The 27,780-nt window shown below is 39.8% G+C and overlaps 1 protein-coding gene across 1 annotated transcript in view; it reads left to right on the top strand.

The window, feature by feature from the left end:
• The first annotated feature begins 4,610 nt into the window (after positions 1 to 4,610).
• Positions 4,611 to 27,780, top strand: part of CPE (carboxypeptidase E) — an 89,051-nt gene continuing 65,881 nt past the window's right edge. The window contains exon 1 of the mRNA XM_037526410.1: positions 4,611 to 4,932. Within this exon, the coding sequence (XP_037382307.1) occupies positions 4,626 to 4,932 (307 nt within the window). The 5' untranslated portion in view covers positions 4,611 to 4,625. The remainder of the gene's footprint in view (positions 4,933 to 27,780) is intronic.

A 27,780-nucleotide genomic window follows, 5' to 3' on the forward strand; every position in this document is an offset into this window, starting at 1 on the left:
GATGCTATGTGCTGAATCTGTGAGTTTAACCAACCTAGTGACTAGTTATTTATTGTATATTGTTTACAAAATGCTTAAAATGCTCAACAAATCACTTATTAAATAGCACCTGTTTTTCCTAGACTTCAATTCTGCTAAATCCCAATTGCAATAAATTCCCCTATGCATGGTGATTGGTTCTCACAAGACAACATACATTGCTGGACCAGTCAATCTTGTGGGTCTAGACTGGAGGATGAGCTAGTAGCTCTCAGGCAAGAACCACAGGTTGGTCAATTGCATATTCCTCACCAGCACATCCCACCAAGTAACTACCAAGGCCATGGCATTCAGCAGGTGCTAAGTAAAAGTTTGAAGGAATGACTGTATTGAAAGCATTATGTCCAAAAAATACTGTGGTGCTTTCACTGTAAAATGTGGTAACAAGGTAGATTAAAGCCAATAATTAGTACATGTGTACTTCAAAGATTTTAGATATTAAGGCTTTTGGGAATGATATTCTTTTAAATGTAGGTGGGATGTTTCAAAGCTATTTCTTGAAATCGTTAAAGGCATAAAGACCTGTGTTTCCAACAGGTATATATTGAGACTCTTCTGGGTTAGACTTGTGGTGGGAAGCTAGCCTCAGGGCGTTTACCTTCTAGAGGGAAAAGAGAGCAACAAGTAAAGAAACATCGTTTTGTGATGAGTATGATAAAGGGAAAGAATGGGAAGGTAAGACAGGCAGTGCCTGGGAGTGCCTATGACACAAGGAGCACCTCAGAGAACTCTGGAGAACATGAGAGAGGCAGGCTGGAGACAGATTCCACAAGACTGTGCATTGTGAGAAGTTGGGAATTTATTCCAAATATATTGGAAAGCTGCGAGAAATTTTTCAGTAAGGGAGTGATATAATCTGATATAAATTTTGAAAATGGGTTGCTATGTAAATAATAAATTCTAGGTGAACAGGTGTAGGAGTATTTGAAGGAGATTGCAATGACTCTTGTATGAAAAGTTGCTGACTTAAATTAGGGTAGTGACAGTGGCTATGGCCAGAAGAGGCAGATTCTATATAAATGCATATATGTTGAAAATAGGACTGATAGAAATTGCTAATGTGGGGCATGGGGTAAAGGGAAAAATTTAATGGATAAATTGGAATTGTATTGAATGAATAGATAATGAAGCCATTTCTGTGATGAAGTATATTGGGTGAAAAACAGGGGGTTTTTTGGGGGGGGGAGAGAGAAGCCAGAATCAAGACTTTTACAAGTGTGTTAAAGTTCCAAGTAAATATGAATATTGATTATAATAGAAAAGTTAGAATTTGAAGACAGTATAAAACATATTTCATTATATATTAGAAGGAGGGATAAAAGTTTTGGTATATTTGAAGAGCTTGTACCTGGATTTTTTTTTTAAAAAAAGACTTATTTATGCATACAAGAACTGGGGTGTAGGCCAAGGGTACATTGGTGAGAAGATTCACCAGAGACAGAGTGGGGAGCAGAACAGATATATATATATATATATATATATATATATATATATTTATTTTTTTTTTTTTGTGGGACCCTCTCCGGTGGCCGGGGATCGAACTGGTGCTGCAGCAGCCTCACAACCCAGCGCTCAACTGCTGAGCCACACAGAACAGGTATATTTACTGAAATACACTGCTAAGGGGAGCAGCAGGCAAGACAGGAGAGGTCTTCTGCGCCATGTGGGTCATCTTCCTGGCTGAGGATTGAGCTCTTGCCTCAGTGGCTATCTATAATTTGATAGCACTGAGACGTTAACCCCTGCACTACCAGGGAGGCACCTCATACCTGGATTTGAAAACAGTAGAGGCAAAGCTGAAAGTGGAAGTTGGAGAGCATAAATATGTCCTTACAGGAGTTCAGATGTGGCAGGATAAAAAGACCACTCTCTTCTATCTCTCTTTTTTGCTTGCAGGTGCATCCACACACACAATTTAAAATGTGGGTTATGTGGGCCTCCCCTGGTGGTGCAGAGGTTGAGCACTGGGTTGCGAGGCTGCCTGTAGCCTCTGCAGCACCAGTTCGATCCCTGGTCCCACAAATAATAAATAAATACATACATAAAGGAAAATAAAATGTGGGTTATGTACTAGATGTAACTATGGTTACACACAGCTAAACACATTAACATCTTGGCATGCAAGATTGTCTGTTTATCAATGAAGATGGCATAACTTTTTCCATGGTTACCTATAAAGTCACAAACAAGTAATTTATGCTCCAGTCCAGCTGACTTATATCTCAAATAGGCCAGAAATTCAAGGCCAAGTTTCACTTCCTTTGAACTGATTCCTTGACGGGTGTGGTTTGTCCAATAACAGAGGAGGAGCTCTACCATCCAAGATTTTTTTAATAAAGAAAATTTCCAGAACTATAACATTTTAGATCTGAAGGAGATCCAGGAAAACATGGGACAGTAGTTCTCAAAGGATGTTTGTCCATAAATGTCAAAATCTGAAATACCCCGAATTCTTGTTAAGACCTGGAATCTTGTTAAAACCTGGGACCCATCTCAGACAAATCTGGTGGGATTTGGTGATTGGCACATTCTACAAACTTCCAGATGATTCTGCTATATTTGAATGAGTAGTCTTACCCAAACCCTTTCTTTTGTTTTATAGATGAGGAAGACAGACATTGAGGGTGCAAAGAGGCCCCCCACCCCAAGTGAGACCACATAGGTGGGAGAATTTCACCCATTAGAAAAGATAGTAAAAACAACCAGTAAAACTGAGATTTGCGAGAAAATAGAAGACATCCTTTGTTTAAAGAGACAGATAAAAGTCAGCACAGGATTGCAATGAATAACATGTTGTCCATGTGTGTAGTTCCTAGTATATATGCCCCACCTAACCACAAATTAGTGTGGTTATCTGAAATTGCTAACATGAAGACCTTAGCCTTCCACTTCTGAAGTTATTGGTTTTAGCTACTCTGTTTTCTTTTTCTAGGCTTCCAAGGTTGCTCTTTTGGGGATGATTTTAGAAATGTAATTATAACTCTGGTTTCAAACTACTGGGCCATGTAATCAAACACAGATTGGACGTAGTGAAAAATAGACAGTTCTTAACTTTGCTTACTCTGACAAGGACTATGGCTGAATCCAAACTCAATTGCGTGGCATGTCTTTATAGTGGCAGTTTTCCCTAAAAACCCCAAAGAGAAGATTCATGCAGCTGTAGGAAGTGTAGACAGTTGGAAGATTTTGGAGCCAGCCTCTCTAGAAGCATTTTTTAAAGTCCAACACATCATTTAAATATCTGGATCTGTTTCCAGAAGAGTTTTTATTCAGTGCCATGTATTGTTAAGTGAAGAAAGAGCAAGTTTAGGAAAAAAAAAAATGCCTAACATGAAAAATTACCCAGATGGTGTCCAGTTTTTCTATTTGGTTGGAATACCTAGTGGGTTATGTATTTAGATTTATTATTTACTCAGATTTATTTAGTGTGATTCTTGAATCCAAAAGGCAACCTCTACAGAATAGCATCTGCTCCAGAGTTTCTCCAGAAATATAAATTCCATCTAAATCATCTGCGTATTTAAAGCTGTACCTGATTTAAATTTTTACCTAACTTTGTGTGGGGACAAAGTAGATGTTCTTTGTCATGATCAGAGTTTTTGTTCAATAGCAGGATTTAATCTTCTTTCTTTTTTTCTCTTGGAAGCAGTCTCCAGCCTCAGCCAAGTTTTCAGATGTCTATAGTGGTGGCCAATACCTCAGTTGCAATCTCATAAGAGACCCTGAGCCAAAATCACCCGCGTAAATTCCTGCAAGAGTTCATCTTAGTGCCAAACTAGATCCTTTGTCTAATGCATCCCTAAAATTGTACTTGATTTTCCCTACAGGCCTTCCAAAAGGGGGTTGAAATAATACTACCATATGGCATCGCCTTACCTTTTCTTTTTCCCTCCCTGGAATACAGGCATGTGCATAAGTACAATGAAAGAGAGTGTCTGTGAAATGATGATTACATTTTTATTCTCGCAAACCTACATCACAGTGCACCAGCCAGCCTCGTCAATAGATGGAAATGTCACCTTTTGCTTTGTGTTCGGACTAGCAGTACAGTTAGGCAAGTGGTCGCTAAATTTCCTTTCTTTCCTGGACTCTTCTCCAATTCTTGGCGCATCAAGATGGAAACCGGGGTGGGCTTGGTATAGATGTCACTGTAAAAGGCTCCACTAGCAACCCAAGAATATGTTTTTCCATAGGCAGGGGTCACGGGTCTCTCAATGACAACCGCGTTCCCCAACCCAGACCTGCGCTGTCCTTCCACCTGCGCGCCCCGGGCGTCACCTGGCTTTTGACGAGGTTCTGAGCTCACAAATAACACCCGCCGTGCGGGCGGCTGCCCCCGGGCTGGCGCTCGCCTCCGGCGCCCGCCCCTGCTCGCAGTGGTTTCTCCTGCAGCTCCCCTGGGCTCGGCGGCCAGTAGTGCAGCCCGCGCCGCCGCTGCGCCCCTGTCCTCTGGGCGGCCCCCGCGCGCAGGCTGACACTCGCTCCTCGGGAAGGTGAGGCGCGCGGGCTGCTGCGGACCTTGCCGCCCCCCAGTCGCGCCCGAGCTCGGCCCCGGAGCCGGGAAGACAAAAGAGGCCGCCGGCGCGATGGCCGGGCGCGGAGGCCGGGCGCTGCTGGCGCTGTGCGGGGCGCTGGCCGCCTGCGGGTGGCTGCTGGGCGCCGGGGCGCAGGAGCCCGGGGCGCCCGCGGCGGGCCTGAGGCGGCGCCGGCGGCTGCAGCAGGAGGACGGCATCTCCTTCGAGTACCACCGCTACCCGGAGCTGCGCGAGGCGCTGGTGTCCGTGTGGCTGCAGTGCACCGCCATCAGCAGGATCTACACGGTGGGGCGCAGCTTCGAGGGCCGGGAGCTCCTGGTCATCGAGCTGTCGGACAACCCCGGCGTCCACGAGCCTGGTAAGGGCGCTGCACCCCGCTCTCCCGGGGGGCGGCCCGCGGGGCCGCGGGGCTTGGACAGGCGCGCCGGGGAGGCCGGAGAGGTGGGCCCTGGGGTGCCTTCCGAAAAGGGCGTCTGGGGTGAGAGGTGGGAAGTGGACGGAGGGATGGAGATTGGCTTGAACCAGACCTAGGGCGCCGTGGTGGGCCGGGTCCCCAGATCTACCGCCTCTTCGCCCCCAGCCCCAATCCCTGCCCCAGTCTTACACCACCCGTGGGTGGGCAAAGGCCGGAGAGGCTGGAGGGGGCGCGGGTGGGCGCATCCTGCAAGGCAGCCGCGCGCGCCCGGCCCGCGGTCTCTCGACTTTGCTGTAGCAGAGACCCGAGGGGATGATTGGGAGCCAGGCGGGAGGCCCCTCTTGCTGGCAGACTGGATAGAAACACAAGGTGCAGTTAGGGATTTAGAGGCGACGAGGGAGAGTCATTCATTATTTGCTGCCTAATTTCCAGAGGGCCGGCTTGCGGGGTGCCCAGGCTCTGCGTGCTCGTGTCTCCCCTGTGTGTGCGTGTTGGGTGCTCGCGCCGCTGTGGCTGTTGAGGGACCATGAAGCATGTTGGCTGCACCGGGCGCGGGTGTGTGGGGACACGGCCCGAGGGTGGGAGAGTGGCCTTCGGCATTCCCATTTAGGAACAGCCGAGAGGCCTCTCCAAGGAAAAAGGAATATTCCGTTTTCTCTCCTTTAGCCACTTGGGATGAGTGGTCTGAAACCAGCTTTTCATTCCAGCTGTTTCCATGTAGTCATTTGTGCACCTTCCTCCTGAGAATGTCAAGGCACTCTTTATGTTCAATGTGATACCTTTATTACGAATAAAGAGGTATTTTTAAAAAACGTTCCTGGAACTTTTCTTTTTCTTTTTTCTTTTTGGACATGATATGAGTCTAAAGCCCTGTTTTCTGATAGCAAGGTTTTGTTAAAGTAATCTCTTCTAATAATATCAGTAAGGGGTGCTTCAATTTTTTTTTTTTGACAAAGAAAGCAAAAAAAATTGGCTAAAAATTTTCAATGCAGGCAGGGCCAGAATAGGTTTATAATGATCTTTAAGAGTCAAGCGTAGAAGGGATTTAAATGGGTGATCAATAGAGACACTTGGATACTCAAAAGTATAGTGTATGGGGTTAATTAATAATAAATCTTCAAACAGGAAATATTTCTTGCTTTCAGGTATAGAAGCAAAGAGATTTATATATATATTTACTGTCAAACTCCTAAAATCAGATCCTAGAAAGCATTTTATACCACATGGCTTAGCAGGATTCGGAATGTCGAATCTGAAAATTATACAGAGATAAAGAAAAATTCAAGTGTGATGACTCATTTTCAATTGTTTCCAAAAACCAGTCTTGATATCCTAGGAACAGATTAAAGCTGATGTAAATATTTGTGATTTGCTTACTCCCTACTTAATTAGAAACTTTGGTTAGTCTGCTCTATAGATGTTCCTCAGAATTTGTTACTTTTAAGAGTTTATGTGAAAGCTAATGTTAACTTTTTGTTGTCTTGTTTCAAATTAAAAAATTCTAAATAATATTCTTAGAATACAATATGCTCTTGAAAATGAAAACAATAATGGTTTTGCTTGAATGTCTAGAGTGCATAGCCCAGCAGGCTTCATATCCCTCTCTTAGATTGCAAGCTATGTGCGGGAAGGACTGTCCCCAGCTCCAGCCAGTATCTGGCACACAGCCTGCTCTCTCTATACACATTATGGAAAAAATGAGTTATCACTAGCTGAATAGCATAGTGTTTTGAAATAAAATCTATTATTCCTCATAAACACAAAATACACAAATTTAATTCATTTTATAAAGGCAAACTCTTGTTAACTGTGTGCTTTATAAACCCTTGTTAAATGACGGAAAGATTAAGTTCATGGTTTTAATAGAATATGAAAAATATCTATTCTTGTATTTTTAAAGGTAGAAATAAATTATGAACCGGCACTAAAAGAACACATAGGTAAGTGCCTCTTCCACCACCTTTTGTAAGGAGATAACTAGGTTAGAAATCTTCAGGGAACTAGTGTTAGAAAACAAAATTCAACAGAGTAAAATCTGAAGATCTCATTGACTTTGTTCAGTGATTTATGAATCGGGTGGCCCCCAATCTACCAGAGAGAAAGGAGTTCTGAGAAACTGGGTAAAAGGAAACTGGGGCACGGAGATTCTGTGAGGCAAAAAGCAGATTGGTTATTGCAAGGTCTTTTTCCTTTAAGGGAAGGCTGGGGTCTACCAAGCAGGTAACCTCACTTGGGCTCATGGGGTGATTCCTGATTGACTGGTTTAATATTTCATTTCTTGGAGAACCAAAACTATAATTCTCGCTTGGTGACATGAGACTAATGGATCCCCCACTCCATTAGTGCCTCTTCTCTTTTTTCACACTAGTTAATGAAGAGGTCTGATCAGTATATATGTTTGATAGCACTTGTGTGAATTACCTTTTTAGGCCGTTTTGGAGAAATAAGGTGTTCCCCATTCTTAAGCAACCTTCAAATTCCTTTAGATAAAGTTATTTTGAGAAATGACAAAGGAACATCCATAACTTTATTCTGAGGTAGGAATGGATGCATCTGGTGTATTTTGAGAGCCCAGATAGTCTACTAGGTCAAGTGCTCTGGGTTATGGAGGGATATAGGAGGGTCTTTGACTTTTGGGGAATGGAGAATCAGGAGTTGGAAGGACAGCATCAAAGTGCATAATGGTGCACAGAGGGTGCGGGAGAACTGGAGAAAGGAGTTAGAGACATTAGGTCAGAGGATTTGGTTATTGAAGAATGGATGATAAGAAGGCAGGAAATGCAAAAATTATGAAAATTCACCAACTCAGTATAGTTCATATACCTATATATTTTAACAGAACCCCCTACTTTTTGGGGGGACTTGAAATACATTTTCTTATTAAGCTTTTAGGAAATAATATTTCTTTTAAATTAGTTTAACAATTTCATTTGTTTGTCTACAACTTTGAAGTTACTGATACTCATTTTATTTTGCAGGAAAAGGGAGGTGTCATGTTTGTTTTCTTAATATAAATTTTTTCTGAACTTAAAGAAATATAGCTGATGTTTGATGATAGAGTTATCATCATAGAAAGACTCTACTAAAACAAAACAACATATCCACATAAAGCCTATGCCTATGTAAAACCAGACAGAGGTTTACTTATTTAGATGAGCAGGTGATGGACAGGGATTGTGATCATCCTTGTCTGGTACCACGCCATGGGCTGAACTTGGACTTATTGTCTGAAAATGACTCATTTGCTTAGATGATTAGTATTTGAATTCATCAAAAAAGAAAGAAAATTCCATTTTAAATTGATCAGCAAGGACTGTGTCTGTTCTGTAATGACACCATAGAAATCAGTGTGATTCTTGACTAGTTGTTTGCTGTGTGTCAGTTAATCATTTTATATCACCTTGGCAACCTGCAAAATCTACTGGAGGAGGGTTGTGGGTATCAGTTACCTCAAAAGACATGCAAATGGTCTTGGCACTGATTCTTCTCACACATCATAAATCTGGACCCCAGATGTGGGACAAACAAGACTGGGCTCATGCTGAATCTCTGTGTTGAGGTTGCACCCTTGGAAGATTCTATGTGCTCAGCTATGTTCCCATTACACATGATATCTGCCAGGCATGATCATCTCCCCCAGATTTCTTCCTTTTGCTTATATTTTATGTTTTAAAATATTTCTACATATAGAGACTCATGTGCTCAAACTCAAACATATGGCCTCTTAGGGCACTATAGGTGCATATCCATCATTGCTGTACTTATAAAAGAAACCTTTATTAATGTGTGTCTAAGTGATGGAATTTGTATTCCCAGACCACTCTTTCCAGAATTAAACATGCGCTAAGATTAGTTTGTTTAAAATGTGAATTCTTTTACGTGTAGCTCAAGATTGTTTTTTGGGACTAAATCTGATTTATAGCTAAAATGCTATCTTGGAAACATTCTTTAGAGCATAGAGTTTTCTTTTTCAAAGGCTGGAATGATTATTTTGGACCTATTCTCCTCCCCCCACCAAATCTGTTAGAATTTAAAGTGTATGAATGCCAGTGTACATTTGCCAAAGATTGTGATGGAACGTTTAATGCTGGCAGAATTTCTACACAACTTAAAAAAAAAGGGAGTTTGGATTATTTTGTCTCTCTTTTTTCATGACAGATGAGTATGTATTTATTAGTGGGAAACAATTACAATTCCTAACACTATAATTGGTGAAGATAGGTGAATTACATATTTGTTGTATCACATATGGTCAAGAATTATTTTTAGACCCAAGTGAGTCAACGCAGTTTTTGCCAGAAATAATGTACTTGATTGACTTGAGATTAGCTAATGGCAGAGAGGAAGTTGGGCCGACCTCTAATGTTATATCCTGTACACAGACAAAACAGGTAGCTTTTGATGGATACCGATTTGACAGGTTGCAAAGGAATCGTCTTCCAGCATCTCCCTTATTGAGGGAAATAGGAGGGAGATTCCCACCTTTATAGCCATTTCCTTCGGAAGTTATTTTTGACAAATGCAGACATAGTCTCTGTAAGAGGTGACACATAACCCAGGTTTCCCAAAAATGTATTCAATGGAATATTCCTTAGTTCAGCTTGGTTTGACAAGTATTAGGTAATAAACAGGTTTGCATATTGCAAGACTTATCAGAGTTCTTTACTAATTTAGGCTTCAAATCCAATTTAGTTGTACAAGAAGCAGGATTTTCCAATCTTTCATGACAGAACCCCCTTTTTCTTGGAGGAGTTGGTCTTGGAACTAATGTTGCCCCCGTTCAAGAAACCACTCATTATCATATTAAGGATAATTTGGTAATTCTCTGGAGGAACTCAAACAGGGAGTTCTTCAGGGATAGAGAGCTTATGTTTTCTTCTCCCTCCCTCCCTCTGTGAATAGCTAGCAGAGTGAGTTATGTAGAGCAAGCTCTTAAAGATGTGTTTATTGAATGGAGGATGTGATTCTGGGGGAATGAGGCATAGAACAGATAAACGGAACTGAAAGATTAAACTTACAAACATATTTCGATTCTTTTATTGTTCAGTAACTTCATGCTTTTGACTTCTGTTTGCCTCTTTTTCTTGTCTATAAAATAGGAATGCTTAAAAAACTTGAGGCTCACAGACTTGCTGTGAGGCCAAAGTAGTTTTGTGTACAAGAAAACTGGTGAAGTTCCTTGCATCGAGTTATCAAGAAGATGGCTCATTTGCCAGCATTTTCCTTCACTTTCAGTGGGTCTGGAAAAAGTGCCCCACTGACTGTCCATTTCCTTGGTGAGCCCGCCCCACACTGACCTGTCACATTGGTGTTGCACGAGCCAGGTTAAAGGTCCAGAAGGACTTTCCCTCTCACCACTTTTCTTGTTCACAAATGTTTATCTTGTATCACTTTTTAAAAGGCAGGGCATTCCTGCTTTTCTGCAGCTTCACATCTTACTTTGCTTCGTTCAGTAGGAACAGTGAGAGTGTTCGTTATTATTTAAAAATATCTTTAAAGGTTGTTTCTTCAAATAGCTAAATAAATCTAGGGCGATCCCAACATTTACCTTGGCTAAGTAACACACTCTCCTAAGGAATTTATAGGGAAACTGCTTAGGGCCTAATTTATTCTTTTACAGACTCAGTGTAAGGAAAAGATCTTTGAAACTTCCTCTCTTACTCCTCTCTGACTTTCTCACCCACCCTGGCCTCCTCTCTTCTTGTTTCCATCACTCTCTATAGAGCTGTAATATAAAGGTTTATAGTATATACTTTGATGTCAGGACCTGAGTTCAAACTCTGTCTCTTCCTATTTTAACTAAATACTCTTGGACAAGTCACTTAGCTTCTCTCTGAGCCCCCAAGTCATCACCTATGAAATGACAACTATGCTATGATTAAGTGAGATAATACATAAAGTTTTAATTCACTCATGTCAACAATTATTATGACCTCTATTATGGCATTTTCCATTGTTGACCTGAGTTTTCCCCCCAGAAGCTTCTTGGGGTCAGGGCTTATAGTTTGTTCATTTGTTTATCCTAAATGTCACTTTGTATAGGACACTCAGTGTTTGTAGACTAAATTAAATTTCTCAAATGGGCAAAGATGTGTATCATGAAACAAAGTGGTATTGAAGGTCATTGTTGATGTGATGCACATTAGCATGTTAGCATGCCAGATGATGATGATGTTACCAGCCAGTGGGGGTGTATTCTTGAGTTCCTCACTCAAGAAGGAAATGAGGACTCTCACCATGGAAGTTGACTTTGAAGCTGAAATTTATTGAGTGATAATGTTACAGGGCAGGGAGAGGGACACCTCAGAGCCCCCAAACCTGCCTGCTCCAAACAGGTTCTGCCATCTGCCACATCAACAAAAAACATGGAAGACTTTAATACAATCAGGAAACAACACAGAAAAGACAAAGAATATGGTTTCTAAACCAAGCACCCAAAGTTACCTGTCCCCTTCTGGGTAAAAGTCCACCCAAGCAGGATTGGCCCAGAGCAAGGCCCCAAAGCCTGCCACAACACTAAAGCATCTTCCAGTGGGGACCCACAGAAAAGGATCAGAAACAACCAGACAAGTCTGGGAGGAAAAGAGCAAAATCTGGACCTCTTTCCTCTTGAGGCATTTTAGAAAGTTAAACTGCTGTTCAAGTATTAAATGAAAGTGCTAAAGATGATCAGGAAGAATTTACGTAGTAAAATTTTGGTCTTTTAAAAATCTGGGTGGGCCCTTGGTGTGGGTACTAAGAATTACATGCTGTTTTGAACAGAGAAGTCATAGTCTTGGTTTTCTTTTTCTTTTTTTTTGGTGGGACCCTCGCCGGCGGCCAGGGAACGAACTGGGCCTCACAGCCCAGCGCTCAACCGCTGCGCCACCAGGGGAGGCCCTTCTTTTTCTTTTTTAAAGATTTATTTATTTATTTATGCATACAAGAACTGAGCACAGGCCAGAGGTGTGGGGGTGAGAGGATTCACCAGAGAAGAGGGTGGGGTGGGGAACAGAACAGGCAGATCTACTGTATACACTGCTGAGGGGAGCAGTGGGTGAGACAGGAGAGGTCTGCTGCGCCATGTGGGTTAGCTCCCTGGCTGGGCGTCGAACTCGTGCTGCAGAGGCTGCAGATGGCTTCATACAACCCTTGTGCCACCAGGGAGGCCCCATCTCAGGTTTTAATTTCCCTTCCCTCATGAAATGGCTTTCCACTCTTGCACTTGAAGATGCCATAAAGGAGGAGTTTTATCTGAAAACTAGCTGATGGGTCAGATGAGCTCACATTTAAAACATGTTTAAATTTGCTCTTTCCTTCCCTTTTCACTAATTATTGGAATGACTGCCAGTTCTTTACTCTGAATGTTTTTCTTTCTTTAAAAATTCAGGATATGATGTTTTGTAAGCGATCCAGCAGCCAGCTCTTTCTAATAAAATGTAGCCTGTGAGAAGAGCCTGTTTGTTACCAGTAACTTTCATTATTTTCAAAAGATTTCCCTACATTTTACCCATCCCCGTTAGTAATCTTTGAAGGATAAGATGTCTCATGTAGAGCATTACAGGGTTTAATCTTTTAAAAAATGAGTTAATTATGATAATAATCCTTGGACCAAGTTTCTTTCTTATTTTTCGTTGAAGGAGAATTTTTATTTTTACGCAAAGCAGATGCAACAGCATATACTTAGCCCAGATTGGTGTCACCTTCTTTAATCTTCACCTTCTCCAGCTTGGCCATTAGAGCCACAGACTTTTGGACCCAGGACAGTGCCTCCTCAGTGACGACAGATCTCACTGTATCTGTCATTGTCATTGGTCCTGATAGCTCCCACTAGCTTTAGTCCCACTGGACTCCTTTGTCTTCTGAGTTAACTGGTGTGCAGTTGATAGAGGAATGAGACACCCCAGCCTGATCTTCCTCTTGACAATGCAGTAGGGAACCCCCATATTCCCACACAGGGCTGGCAGGAAAACAGTCAACTCGATGGGATCCAGGTCACATGCCATTACCACCAGCTGAGCCTTCTTGTTCTCCACCAGGGTGGTGACAGTATAACCTCTGCTTGATGGACAATTGGCCTGTTGATGGGACATCTCCTGTGCCAGCAGCTTCTCAGCCTGGGCCAAGCATCTGCTTCTTCTCTTGCTTGGTCTCTGGTCTGTATTTGTGGGCCAGTATAAGCAGTTGAGTAGCTGTTTGGGGTCCAAGGTCTGGGTGAACTCGCTCACAGCAGGAGGCACTCTCAGTCTGTTACAGAGAATCAGCCTTGAGGAGGAAGTGGATGGTATTTATCTTAACTGGCACTTGAAGATGCAGGAAGAGTCTGGCTCTTGATGAAAAGCAGATTAAAAGATTAAAAGAAAAATTAAAAATGTAAATTTTCATTTTTTAATATCATGTCATTATGATCTTAGTTGATTCCCAGTATGTATTAAAAGAATCTTAGTGAATGCATTTAGAAGAGTTACACTATTAAAAAACAGGTAACTTGAATTTCATTTTTAAGGTTGTTATTTTTAGAAGGCTGGATGGAGCTGTGGAAGGAACAATAAGAGCCTTAACATAGTGCATTTTGGCTAAATCTCTATTGCCTTTTTTATCAAATAGTGACATCCCACTATGAGTTACTAAAAGACCCTGATTCTGCACTTTCTTGTGACTAAAATCAGAGTTGTCAAAGGAGGCTACAAAAATATATTTGGAAATTCAGTTGCAAGTTAATAGTTTAAAGCATTGCCTGTACTAGAGTTTTCCTTCTTTCTAGAAGATAACCCTTGCTAATTTTCTTCATTTATTTGCCAAACATATTAAAACTGTTAGAAGGTTTTGGTGGCTTTTAACCACTTCTATATTTAAAAAGTTTATAAAGTTTTTGGCATGTAGATATTATTAAAATGTGACTAAAATTATACATGAAAAAGTTCTAATGTCAAATGAAAATAATAATTTCAATTAAATTTATAATGTCAGTGCTTACTTTTCAGCTGCCAAGTCATAAAATTATGGGTCTTCCCATTTCTTAAAGGGAGATAGCCAAACTTATCTGTCCTCTCCTAATAAGTTGAATATTGATTCTCAAAGACTAAGTTAATATCCAAATATTCTCTAGTCACATAAGCCACCTCCTGGCACGTCAAAAGGTCTACACTTAATATTAGTCTGTGCATGCAGTGCCTCGAGAACAGTCCTTGACATCGGGACCCTTGCCCTCTGAAAGAATTTTTGCTTCCAAATGCATGAACTGCTGGAGACTATGAAGCTGTTGAACATGTGCAAAACACCTGATTAAGAAAATTCCTTCATCTGTGTGTTAATGCAAGGTAGGATTCCATAAGCTTTTCTCAAATTAACTTTCTTTTCCTTAGAACAACCTCTGTTGGGTCCACTGTTCAGGATAGCAGCTGGGATTAATGGAATGTCATGTTTTTTGTTTTTTAAAGATTTATTTATTTATGCATACAAGAACTGTCGTACAGGTCAGAGGCATGGGAGGGTGAGACAGAGTGGGGAACAGAACAGGCAGACTGACTGAAATGCACTGCTGAGGGGAGCAGCAGGCAAGACAGGAAAGGTCTGCTGCTCCATGTGGGTAGCTCCCTGGCCGGCCGGGGATCAAAGTCATGCTACAATGGCTGCGGATAGCTTCCTAGTGCTGCGTCCTACCCCTCGCACCACCAGGGAAGCCCTGGAATGTCATGTTTTTAAGTGTGAATTATGCACAATTTTATTGTACCTCTTAAACCCATTTCAGCTCCTAATTTGATCTCCAGTGGTAACTGGAGTGAGCCGAGAATCTTCATTAAGACAGTGTATTCATTTTACTTATGAAAACTTATGTAAGTTACTCACATAACTAAGTTGGTGGGTTGTAGGTTGAGGACAACTCTAGGCCTCACACAAGCAGCAAAACCACCCACTGTGTGATACTTATTTTTAATATTTTTGAGACTGTTTCCCCCTTATTTCTAAACTTCTAGATTTCTAGATTTATGGGCATGCTCCATATAGGAGATTCAGGTGGTTGGGTAGGTAGGAACTAGGGACACCTCACACTATTATAGCAAACATCCCCCCTTTTCCTTTGACTCTTTCAGTTCTTGCAAACTGTATCCTTGAAAATTAAATATAACATTCAGAAACAGGAAGTATCTTTCCTGAAAAGTTTTAAAATTCTTGTTGCTATTTTTATTTTAACACTGAACCTGATTCTATTGGTTGCTGTAATTCGGAGTCCTGTGTACATGGAGAGGGCGTGAATGAGAATGTGTTTCTTAAATGAATGTTCAGAAGGGTAAGATTGGTCCGTTATTTCCCCCCAAATTCCGAGAATCAAGGTATTTATAGACTCTGTAAAGACAGCAGCATAAGCAACATATTCATCCCTCTTCCAACATTTCTAAGACGTGAGAAGGCTCTCATTTGCAGACCATACGACACTTTCCATGATTCTCTCAATCCCACACCAAGGTACTATGAATGCTTCATTATCCAAAAAGTCCTACTAAAAGCTTGATATGTAAATGACCCTTACAGAATGAATTACCAAAAAAATTAGAGACATTCATTCATAAGCACTTGTAACTATCAGATATAAATGCCTTTAAACCAGTTCACGATCAGAAATCAAAAACTCTGAGTAGTAGAGGGCAACAAATGAGGTATCTTTCATTCCTGAATATGTCTTATATTTGCAGTTCTACTTTACTTATTTAATAGTAACAATCAAGTGACTGATATATGAGTGACACCCTGAAATGTGAAGAGACAGTTATGAAAGGGATCACCAAACAACAGTATTTCAACAAGTCCTTAATGTGAAGGTTTTGACCCATATTCTATAGGGGAGAGATGGGTCATCCATTGGAGGGATTTCAGGAGATGGGGATTGAGTACATTTTAAAGAATGAATTTGCATCTGGAAAGTAAAAGAAAGACTTCATTCTATGCCAGTATAAGATCATGCATGCTAATTATGGCCTTTTCTCATTGTCCCCAATAGTGTGACATAGAAATATGCAATAAATATTGTGACAGAGGATAATGTTCCGTTAACATATGAAATTTCCACCCAATTAGCTAGAATATAGTTTTTTGGGTATTGTCTTTTGTGGTTGAACTTATTATGAAGTCTTCAGGTGAGACTTGATGGCTGGTGGCATAAGAGGAACTTTGGGGATAACAGAAATGTTGGATGGCAGTGTCAGATTCTACTGCTCCTGACTGCTTTGTTGAGTAGGTTACTTTGGGAATGGTATGCAGTACTTAATCTTACTTGAGGATAAGCACTGGCAAAACCAGGTTGTCTAAGGAAGAACAGGTGCATGTAAGTTACAATACAATTACCAGACCTTATTAACAACCATCAGGTTTGCTCTATACCACAGTACTCCCAGGCAGGTTTTGGGGAATGGAAACCAGCTGTCTCGCAGCTCACTGACTTACTGGATAGTCTTAGATTCCTGAACTGTGATTTCCAAGTTGGAATCCCAGGAGAACATAAATACTGGGAGAAGGTCTTTGGGAGGGTGTTGCGATCTATTAGGCCAGCTTGAGGTGTGTGTAAAGCGTGCAAAAAGAACCAGGTTGTGTTGTTGGAGGTTATGGGGGCCAGAATATAAATAATTGAAATTGGGTGCAATTTCCTCTTAAAAATAGTACTTGTGTTGATGTGTTCATGTGTCTCCATTAAATTTTAATGTGAACATAAATAAAATTATATTTATTTTTTAAAGATTTATTTATTTATGCATACAAGAACTGGGGTATAAGTCAGAGTGGGGGAGGTGAGAGGATTTACCAGAGAGAGTGGGGAGCAGAACAGGCAGATCTACTGAAATACACTGCTGAGGGGAGCAGCGGGTGAGACAGGAGAGGTCTGCTACGTCATGTGGGTAGCTCCCTGGCTGGGTGGGGATGTAACTTGTATTGCAGTGGTTGGCAGTAGCTTGATCGCACTGTCTTTAACCCCTGTGCCACCAGGGAGGCCCCTAAATACAATTTTAATGAAACAATTATTTGTGCTTAAGAGGATGACATACTTGTTGAGAGTTTTTCCAAACCAGCAAATAGATTCTTAAAGAACTTGATTTCCATATTAGGAGATGTTTATAAAACATTGTGATGGTATTAGAATTATTGGCATTATATTGTTTATCTAACAAATTGCCTTAAAAACAATAAATATGTATAAGAACTCTACCTGAAAGGAGCCTAGTTAAATTGTGATAGAGAAAATAGTATATATTATTGTAAGAATATAAGAATATATATGAAATATGTATGGGGGAAATTTCTGTGAAATGAATTTCCAAGCTAAAATAGGTAGAAATAATATGAAACTGGGCCCTCCTGTCTCTATTCTAACCCATGTATGTAACAGAATGTGGGAAACAATCCTACAAAATCACTTTTCATTATCTTAGCAAAGAAATGGCCGCTATTAAAACTGCCTATCAAATCACTGCTAGTATTCGTTCTTGACGCTGACACATAAAACTCTCTCCCTAAAAGAATCAGAGGATACATTTTGATGGTAATTTATAATCAGGATATGAGCAAGCCAAAAAAAAAAAAGCCCAAATCTCCAGACTACTGTTTTTGTGAGAGGGTGTGTACCAAGAGCAGGAAATGGGATCATAATGTAGTGGAAAGACTTGAGAATTTTACAGTTAACTTGGGATAAAATAACTTTCCTTTTGATTGTCCTATTATTTCAGGTGAAAGTATTTAGTCTGAATTATTCAGACAATTGCTTTAATTCTCCATTTGATCTGTGCATAGCCATAAATAACCTTTGTGCTAGTGTCCGTGGAGTCCAGAGCCTCCTCAGGTGTGAGGTTAGGAAGGAGGCCTGGGGGAGAGAGTTTTATGTGTCAGGGTCAAGAATGAATACTAGCAGTGATTTGATAGGCAGTTTTAATAGCGACCATTTCTTTGCTAAGATAATGAAAAGTGATTTTGTAGGATTGTTTACCACGTTCTCTTACATACATGGGTTAGAATAGAATAGGGCTCAGTTTCATATTATTTCTTGCTTTTTATTACCTATTTTAGCTTGGAAACTCAAGAGACAGCACAGCAAAATACGTGGAATTACAAATGTGGTGAATTCTGTTGAGTTCAAGGGTATTACATGTGCCTTTACATATAGAAAATTGTGCAGGACTCTTGGGGAAAGTGTGTAAGCCTCAGAGAATGCGAAGCCAGAGAATGGGAACCCTGCAGGTCCTGATGTATTCCAGAAGTAGAATGACTGAAAAAAACCTTAGAGTGAAAGATTTGTGACAGCTTCATCTTGCCTGTGCGGTCCAGATGACTGGGCTAATTTGATAGGAAGACACCGCCATCATCTTAAGTGAAAAGAAAGCTAGACAGACTTTTGTGTACCATTTATTCTAGGATCTGAAAAAAAGCAAAAGAATATTTTTTCTTCACAAAATGCAGTACTTCAGTGATGTTAAATTTATTTTACTCTTGTCTCTCTTCCCTTTCAAGGAAAAAAAAAGTGTGTGCACCATGTGTATGTTAACCTTTCAAATAGAGCAGTTTCCATGGAAAACTACTTTTCAGATAGTCAGATGTGTTCCTTGCACAGTGGGGTTTTGGTTCCTGGGCTAAATATTACTTCCCACCCCTGAATTAGTCCCTAGAGTCGCTTTAGCTGGAATGAAGGATGTATTAGGTTTGTGGCCTGTGGTCTCTGTTTCATCACCTACAAACTGGCTTTGAGGTAGCTCTTTGAAAGCAAGCTGTCGAATGTAGGGAATATCAGAGAAGAAGGGAAGAGGATAAAAATGGCTAAAAAAGGTGGACAGGCTGAAACATAACCTTAAAATAAAAGAAGAAAATGAGGCAAACGTAAAAGCAAAATACATCAAGGACAGTGTTATAAGTAGAAAATAAAGCGTAAAAGATGAAAGAGGCTAAGCAAAAAATTTAATTTTTTGACATTAAATTTGTCAAAAGAATACAAATTTCCTTTTTTCCCTCACACATATAATACTCAGTATATGCCAAGCACTGTTTAAAGGTTTTAGCTCATCTAATCCTCAACTTTTAGTTGGAACTATTATCCATCTTCATCTGCAAATTAGGAAACCGAGGCACAGAAATTACGGGACTTGTTTACTATCACAGGTTTGTAAGTGGCAAAATCAAGATCAGAATATATATACCTACATTGGGGTACGTGTGTGTGTGTGTGTGTGTACATAGCTATATAGCTACACTGTTAAATGTCAAATAAATAAACAAAATCACTCTACTGATCAGTATACCTATGGGACACTTATTTGTGTTTAACTTCTTTCGAGACTAGCTTTTCTCTTCTTGTCACTCTTTTCTTTTGTAGGAATTCTCCTTTCTTATGAAATTTGGTGGGAGCTGCTGCTGTGTACTTAAATACTCTCTCCTTGCTTCCCAAGGAAGCATCCTGTCCACAGCTCTATATTAATAAAAGGCTGAAAAGAACATGTACCAGTGGAAATTTTCCAAAACATTAACATTTGTCTTTGTATTCAGAACTACTCGCCTACAAGTGCATTCACATATTCACACCTTTGAGTAGAGCATGTTCATCTAGGAAATCAAGGAAATCAGGAACTGCGTATAAATAAATATTAAAAAATGGAAAGACAAATGATTTCATAGATAGATCTGATTTGAGGTGAGTGAAAAGACGCAGGGTGTCTTTAGCCATGGTACCCGAGCAGCACAGTTCAAAGGATACTAGAGTTTTAAGATGGGTGGCTTATTGGACTTGAAAATCCATGTTTTTTTTTTTCCTGAAGTAGGTATTACCATGGTGACAGAATGGCCTAGCAACTGAATTCTGATTTCATTGGTTGAGTGTCTCCAGACTTGCTTGTTGAATAGCATTAATATGTTGCCTCCTGCTGCTTTTTATTGAGGAGACCATCTGGCATTAGCTGTATTTAAAGGTACAGGTTTGTTAGACAAAGAATCCCGGATGACATAATCAGAGGTGTTAAAAATAGGTTTTGCGGGCCTCCCCAGTGGTGCAGCGGGTAAAGTGCAGCGCTGTGAAGCTGTCCACAGCCTCTGCAGCGTGGGTTCGATTCCCGGCCAGCCAGGGAGATTCCCACATGGCGCGGCAGACCTCTCCTGTCTTGCCCGCTGCTCCCCTCAGCAGTGTATTTCATCAGTCTGCCTGTTCTGTTCCCCGCTCTGTCTCTGGTGAATTCTCTCACCCTCCTGCACCTCTGGCCTGTATCCTAGTGCTTGTATAAATAAATAAATCTTTAAAAAAATAGTTTTTGCAAGCATTTGTAGTTTAATAAGTGATAAACCAGTTCCATGTCATATGCCTGTTATAACCAAATACTTCATGATTCTAGGCTCCGACACTTGGAATTAAGGGGGTTTCCTTTTTGAACTTCCTTATGTTATATACATGGAGTGATCTAAATATACATCTTTGTATCTTCACGTGCCTAAAGATGAACCCAGGTGATAACATGTTCTCTCACATTATGTGTCCATAAGCTATAGAGTTAGAAATATATTTTTAAAATATTAATTATTGAGGATATTTAATATATTAGCACATGAATAATTTTTTTTCTTTTGCATTTTGGGCCAGTAAACATAAGGGGTTTTTCAAGTAAAGTGAAAAAAGTACAAAGTGTACTTATTACATATAAATGATAACTATCCTTTCTAAAGAATATCTATTGTGTATCTGCTAAGAGACTTACCCTGTTTCTAAAGCACTTCCAATAGAATAGGGCGGGAAAGGTGCATGTGTATTTACGATCATCAGGACAGTCTATGCTATGTATCTTAACAGAAATACAAAGTAAAGTTTGAGGTTAAAGAAATGGGAGAGGATACATTTAATGAGGATACCATTAAATTTCCTGCTTGGAACACTTGTTCCAAAAGACAGTTATTAGGATTCCATTAAATAAAAACTAATTTTTGCATACTGATGGGGAAGCAAAGTGAAATGATATGGAAAGTATTTGAGAAGTCTGTTTTTGTAAATCTGGGAGTTGGAAGAGGCAATCTCTAGGGTTCCAGCTCCAAATCCTGCCACTACTATTAATGTGGCAGTGGTTTATTATTGAACAAAATTTTAAATTACAACATATGCCACAGGGAATGTCTTGTCTGGCTCCCTAGTAACATAAAAGAGGACGTCCAAAGTCTCTTGTAATTAATTCATATTTCTAATCTCATTTTTATCTTTTTATTTCTTTTGATACATTATAATCAAGGAGAATATAATTGAACTGACTTCACAGTTTTTGTCTTGAGACTTCAGAGTGATGCTATTCTCAAGCTTGATCCTGAAACTTGCCTCTTTTAAGACTTGAAAATCTTGCTGTTATTATTTACTGATAAAGTTTTATTGAGATAGCATACCTGCACCATACAGTTCTCACTTTAAGGGATCAAATTCACTGTTTTTAGGTATATTCATGGGGTTACACAACCATCACCACAATTAATTTTTGAATATCTTCATGACCCTGGAAAAGAAGCTTTGTGCCCACTAGCACCTGCTCCCGTGCTCTGTTTCCTCCCAGTCTCCCCCAGCAGCTCTAGGCAGTGGCTAATATGCTTCTGTCTCTTCAAATTTGCCTGTTCTAGACATTTTATGTAAATAGAATCTTGCAACATGTGGGCTTTTGTGAAGACTTCATTCAGTGAGCTCATGGCCTTTGCAAGTTTCATCCAAGTTGTAGCATGTATCAGTACTTTGTTCATTCTATTGCCAAATAATATTCCATTATATGAATATTCTGTATTTTGTTTATCTATTCACCAATTGATGGACATTTAGGTCATTTATACTTTTTGGTTATGTGACTAATGTTGCTATAAACATTTGTGCAAAAGTTTTTATGTGGGTATTTATTTTTATTTCTTTTGGATATAGAGATCAAGTAGGGAAGTTACTAGGTCATACCATAACTCTCTGTTAACACTTCTAGAAACTGCCAGACTGTTTTCCAAAGTGGTTTCACCATTTAAAATTTCTGCCATCAGTGTATGAAGTTTCCAATTTTTCCACATCCTCCCAAACTTGTTATTTTCTGTCATTTTGATGATGGCCATACTACTTGGTGTGAAGTGGTATCTCATTTTGATTTGATTTGCATTTCTCTAATGCTTATGATACTGAACATTTTTACATATGCCTACTGACTGACCATATGTATATCTTCTTCGGAGAAATGTTTTTTTTTTCCCCAGATCTCTTTGATTTGGGGTTTTTGATTGGGCTATTGCCTGTTTATTGTTGAGTTTTAAGAGTTTGGTTTGTTTTTCAGTATGTCCTAAAATTAAGTCCCTTATCATATATGTGACTTGGAAACTTTTTCCCCTTTTCTGCAGGATGTCACTGGTATTTTGCATTTTTAGCATGTTTCTGAGGATGTTAATGCTGTTGGTCCAGGAACCACACTTTTGAGAGCCTTTGTAATATACTGTGATCATTCCCTGTGTATACTTATCAATACTCAAAGAGCTTTCAGTTAGGGTAGACGAAGATTCAAGAGAAAATAATATAAAATCAGTAATAGTTACACAGGGCTAAGAGTGCATAGAGAAGGAAAACATTGATTCTGGTTAGAGGGTTGGGAAATATTTCTGTAAGACAAATGGGGATGGGATTGTTTATGGATAGTCTAAGTTTGTTTATGGATAGATAAAGTCTACTGCTTTATCTCTGAACAGTGAAATCACAGAGTTGCAACTATTCCTTACATTTATTTCATTACAACATGCCTGGAAGAGCTAAGCTTTTGAGCACTTGAGCAAGGTCATTGTGGAGGGCATGGTGTTTCTGGAGTGCCTGATTGTCTGAGCAGACAGAACAGTCAGATGATGAAATGGAATGCAGAAAAGTCATATAAATGAGGCTGTCTAGAGTTTTCCGGCAGTGCTGTGTCCTGTAGTTAGGTTCTGTGAATTGATAACCTTTTGTATAAGAGATTAAAATAAATAATGGACTTAATTTGATGATAATTTTTGACTCTAATACTTTCAATGTATAAATGCAACCTTGATAAAGAAAATAAAAAACATCAGTATATCAAAGTTTTTAAATAGTTTTCTTCTTCTAGAAACTGTAAAATAACATGGTGGTCTAATTCTGGTGTAAACGTGGATGGACCAGTGTTAATAAATTTGTGTTATACTATAGTTAATTTAGGTTTTATGCTCACCCAATAACCTTTGGTATTGCTGAATTCTGTAAATTTCATTGTAGACTCATTTTAATGGTATTTATAGTATCTCAGGGTTGTGTACCAGTTGCCACTCTTTTCAAAGTGGTTTTGTCTTAATTGATTGATAATTTAAAATGAATTCGTTAATTAATTGACTAAATTAAAACTCAGATATCTTAGTGAGTTAGTCTTGAACTGTATGAACAATTCACTCAGAAGAAAATTTCATTTTGTAACAGGTCAAAAAAAAAAAAAAGTCCTTGAAGCCCAGGGCTAGGGACTGATCCCTTTTTGGTGTAGCCTAGTTTGTAACGGTCCTTTTCACAGCTGTGCCCAAAGTAGATCTCACACCCACACTGGTGAGAAGAGAGAGACTCTGACTCTCTCAGCTGCCAAAGACCCAGATATTAATGGAGGTTTAATTTTATTATACATTGGAATCCTGTCATTGCAGAAGGTTCTGGAAGAAAATCTCAGCAATACTGGAATGAAGAGAGAAAGTTTATAAGGTTGTAGCTATGAGAAATGAAAAGATAACAGTGAGGAGGGGGTTCTGTGTTTTGTATTTGTTCCTTTCTCAAAATAGAAGATGACACTACTTACTAAAAGATATTTCAAAGGCCAAACTGAAAACCCGGGATTAGTTTAGAAAATGAGAAAATCTTGTTTAAAATTAGTTTCATTTGTGAAAAGAAGTGCCTCTAGGTATGTGTGTGTGTGTTTGTGTGTGTGTGTTGTGTTCCCTTTCTGTGCATGCTGCGGAATCTGCCGCTAAAGGACTCGGATGAGATGTCAGAGGAAATAGGGAGGTGGTTATTTCAATATTACCTTTGGGGATCTTGACCACAGTATCACTTAAGGTAAAGATCTAGCTCATTATTTCTGAGAGTTGGCCTCTTCTCTCTGGAGGAAATAAATATTTCCCCCTACTTATCACCTCTGTGGGAAGATGTTATTAAAACAAAAAGGTGTCATGAGATGCTACCAGACCTTGTTTAAAAATAGGCATTTTTGTTAGCATTTCCCTTCATTCTTCGCTCCTTTCTTTACTTCCCTCTCTCCCCTGCTTTTCCCATCATCCCTCGCCCTCCCTTCCCCTTCCCCTTGATTAATTGTTTTGTTTACTTTATGGACCAGACAGTCAACCACCAGGTGTAGTATAGTGACTAGCTGAACAGTTGGCTTGGAACAGCCTTGATCAGTGCATGCCCTGCGTTCTCCATTGAGTAAAGAAGGAAACTAGCTTTCTCCTCTCTCTTCTGGCTGTGGCCACTTGAATTCTACTGCTTCTATACACAAGAGGAACCTTGTGATGTGCTGATGTGGGTTTATCATGGTGTAGGGAAGATGGCAACTACATTCTGTCCGTGTGATCGAAAGATCAGAGCAATAATTTTATTCAAAGTAAAGAGTGTGTTCTTATCACAGTGCTTGGTAAGTTTTCCTGTGGATTCTGCTGGATGAAATGCTACACCTGCCACTGAAAATTTGAGAAAGAAACTTTTTTTTAGTGGAAGGAGAGGGGAGAAGAGCAATGTGGAAAAGAGCGTTGAGGCTGTCTCTAAATTCCTCCACGAGATGAAAACATTCCTTTCTGTTCTCAAGGGAACCATCTTTTAATAATCAGTCCTGTTTCGGTGCAGCAATGACCGAATGTGAGGAGACAGGATCTGCGCAGCCTCCACTGGCTGAGCTCCTCTGTCTATTAAAGGTGTTGAGCCTACACCTAATGGACCACTTTTCTAACATAGCAGGTTTAGGTGATTTTAGGGGGCTTTTGGGCCCCAGTCAGTGTGAAAGTGAGGGCTTATAAATACATTCAGCAGATGCGGATTTGTTTAAAAGAGTGAGGCACATTATGGAAAAGTTGAGGAGGAAACAAAACAGAAGGATGTAAACTTTCCATGATGTGTGGTCATTGTCTGTTCCCACTTCCTTCCCTGAACTGGGAATCTGGTGAGGCAGAGCTGGAGGGATAAAGGATGGGGTTTTGGTCCATACACATCTGTCCAGCGCCCAACATGGCATCTCAGAATGTGATGTATTAATCCATTTACTAAATTAATGGACATCTCTTTATTTTAATTAATTAATTAATTTTTTTGTGGGACTCTCGCCGGTGGCCGGGGATCGAACTGGCGCTGCAGAGGCTGCAGGCAGCCTCGCAACCCAGCACTCAACCGCTGTGCCACCAGGGGAGGCCCGACATCTCTTTTTTTTAAAAAGATTTATTTATGCATACAAGAACTGGGGTGCAGGCCAGAGGTGCAGGGGGTGAGAGAAATCACCAGAGACAGAGTGGGGAACAGAACAGGCAGACTGACTGAAATACACTGCTGAGGGGAGCAGTGGACAAATCAGGAGAGGTCTGCTGCACCATGTGGGTCACTCCCTGGCTGGCCAGGGATGGAACTCCTGCTGCAGAGGCTGCAGATAGCTTCACAGTGTTGTGCTTAACCCCTTGCACCACCAGGGAGGCCCATGGACATCTTTTGAACACCGCCTTTGGCAGGTATGTTGCTAGTTTCAGCAGCTTTGAAATCAGATAGGTCTTATTTGATTTCTAGTTTTATCACTTAGCACTTTTGAGACTTTAAGCCAGTTACTCGATCTTAATGAGCTTGTCTCGCAAATGAAAAGAGAAGATCACTAAAATGGCTTGGAATTTCTTTTGTGGAAAACTGACTTGTGTATAGATAAGTATGGCATGTACTGCATGTTGTGATGTGAACTCGCTGAGCTCTGTGGCAGCACGGAGGAAGGGCAACCAGTGCCACCCAATGCGTCAGGGAAGAAGCGGCTGAAACCTTTTCTTCTCTTCCTCACACCTTCTGGCATAAAAGGTACCTTGGGCTACCTGAACACTAAGCACCTGTTCATCTTTCTGGAAAAGTGTAGTCCAAGGTCTTTCTGAGCGTGGGGATCGATCTAGCCAAGTGATCTTGCACTCATGCATATTTATGATACTGTTCTACATTAAATTATTAATAGCTTTTGGAGGAATAGTCTATTTTTAATATGGACAAGGAGAATGTTCAGTTTGAAACATTTCCTGAGCTTGCTGTTGCATTCAGGGAAAAAAAAGCCTTCACTTTTTTATTTTCACAGAAGATTTATGTCTTTTTCCTGCAGTAAAGTAACAAAATATAATCCATACGGGATTTAGAACTTTGAAAGTTATATAATTCACATTTTATACTTTTATTTTTTTCATTAATTTTCCTAAAATAACTTGAGGATCTACTGGACCAGGGCATTCATTTATCAAATCAATCAGATGACTATATTTTGAAAATAGTTCTGCATCTTTGGGTGAAATCCATTTTATTCCAAAGAAAGATTTTGGTGGTAAATAAAAGCAAAGCTACATATTTTAAGCATTTTATAATGAATGGGATGAATTGCTTTAAAAAAGGAATGAGCTCAAATAATCTGAATATATTTATATGCAATTAAAAGCAAGGTATTTTTATTTGAAAAATGAAATTTGTTATGCTACTATGAATAGTTTTTATTTAAGAAAATAGTGATGTAATCAGGAAGTTAAGAATGTTTTCTTGGATAAACTGTGTGTGCGTGTGTGTTAACAGCTTGAACAGTATTCCATTGTAGGCTACCTGGCTCCATCATTACTGTTCTGTGATGAAAAGCAGCTGGATTGCACAATCAGTCCAAAAATATTGAACAAAAATAGCCTAGATCTATCAAGTAAGGTAATTCAGAAGAATACATCCAGAAATAAAATGGAGCTTGAAAAGTACCACCTAACATAACTGCAGGGGCAACGTGTTATTTGCTCAGGGTAATCTTTGCATTTTGAAGTGACTTTGCAAAGTATCAGATGCAAAGAGCAGGAAGCCAGTTATTGTAAACAAAGTATAATCAACATGGGGATAATGGATTTACCTATAATTGCCTCGTTATTATAAACTGATTCCAAATGAATATGTTTGAATAAGATATTGATCTAGGGTCTTTGTTTCATTCTGGGCTGCTCATAAGTCACATGTTGGTAAAATGAATGAATGAATGAATGAGATTCTAGAAAAAGAGCCAGATTTATGACATTCAGCTTTCCTTGACCATATGTATATTTCCTTCACTATAATCTTGTAGCACTGGGGTTGGGTTTTATTTAGAAAGGTGGTAGGTTTTCTCACAAAGGTGCACATCAGCCACTGAGTTTAAGAGGTGGAGAAGGGCCATGTTCTTAGACTAGGAAATAATGAGGAATAGAATAGGTAGTGACAAGTGTGGTGTTGGTGGTTATGGAAATTGGAAAGCTGTCCAATTTTTCATAGTTGGGACTTGTAAAGAAAGAGTGAATTTCGTAAGCGTCAGATGTAGCTATATAAAAAAATTGGGGCTAGTTAATGTGATTCCCTTGAGACAGAGCTACCCATTATTGAGCAATATCTATGGGTCAGATCTTTCTTTATACAACAGTCTAATAAAGTAGGAATGGGACTTCCATTTCCAGATAAGGAAACAAGCACAAAGGGATTAATTAATGCTAAGCTTGTAAAACTAATGAACAGTAGAACTGGGAGCTCTTTGTACATTCATTCATCAACAAATATTTATTGGCAGTAAATATTTTTCATTATTGGTTTTG

Source organism: Talpa occidentalis, unplaced genomic scaffold (genome assembly GCF_014898055.3).
Source record: "Talpa occidentalis isolate TD23 unplaced genomic scaffold, MPIMG_talOcc4v2.1 talOcc4.4, whole genome shotgun sequence".
NCBI lineage: Eukaryota > Metazoa > Chordata > Mammalia > Eulipotyphla > Talpidae > Talpa > Talpa occidentalis.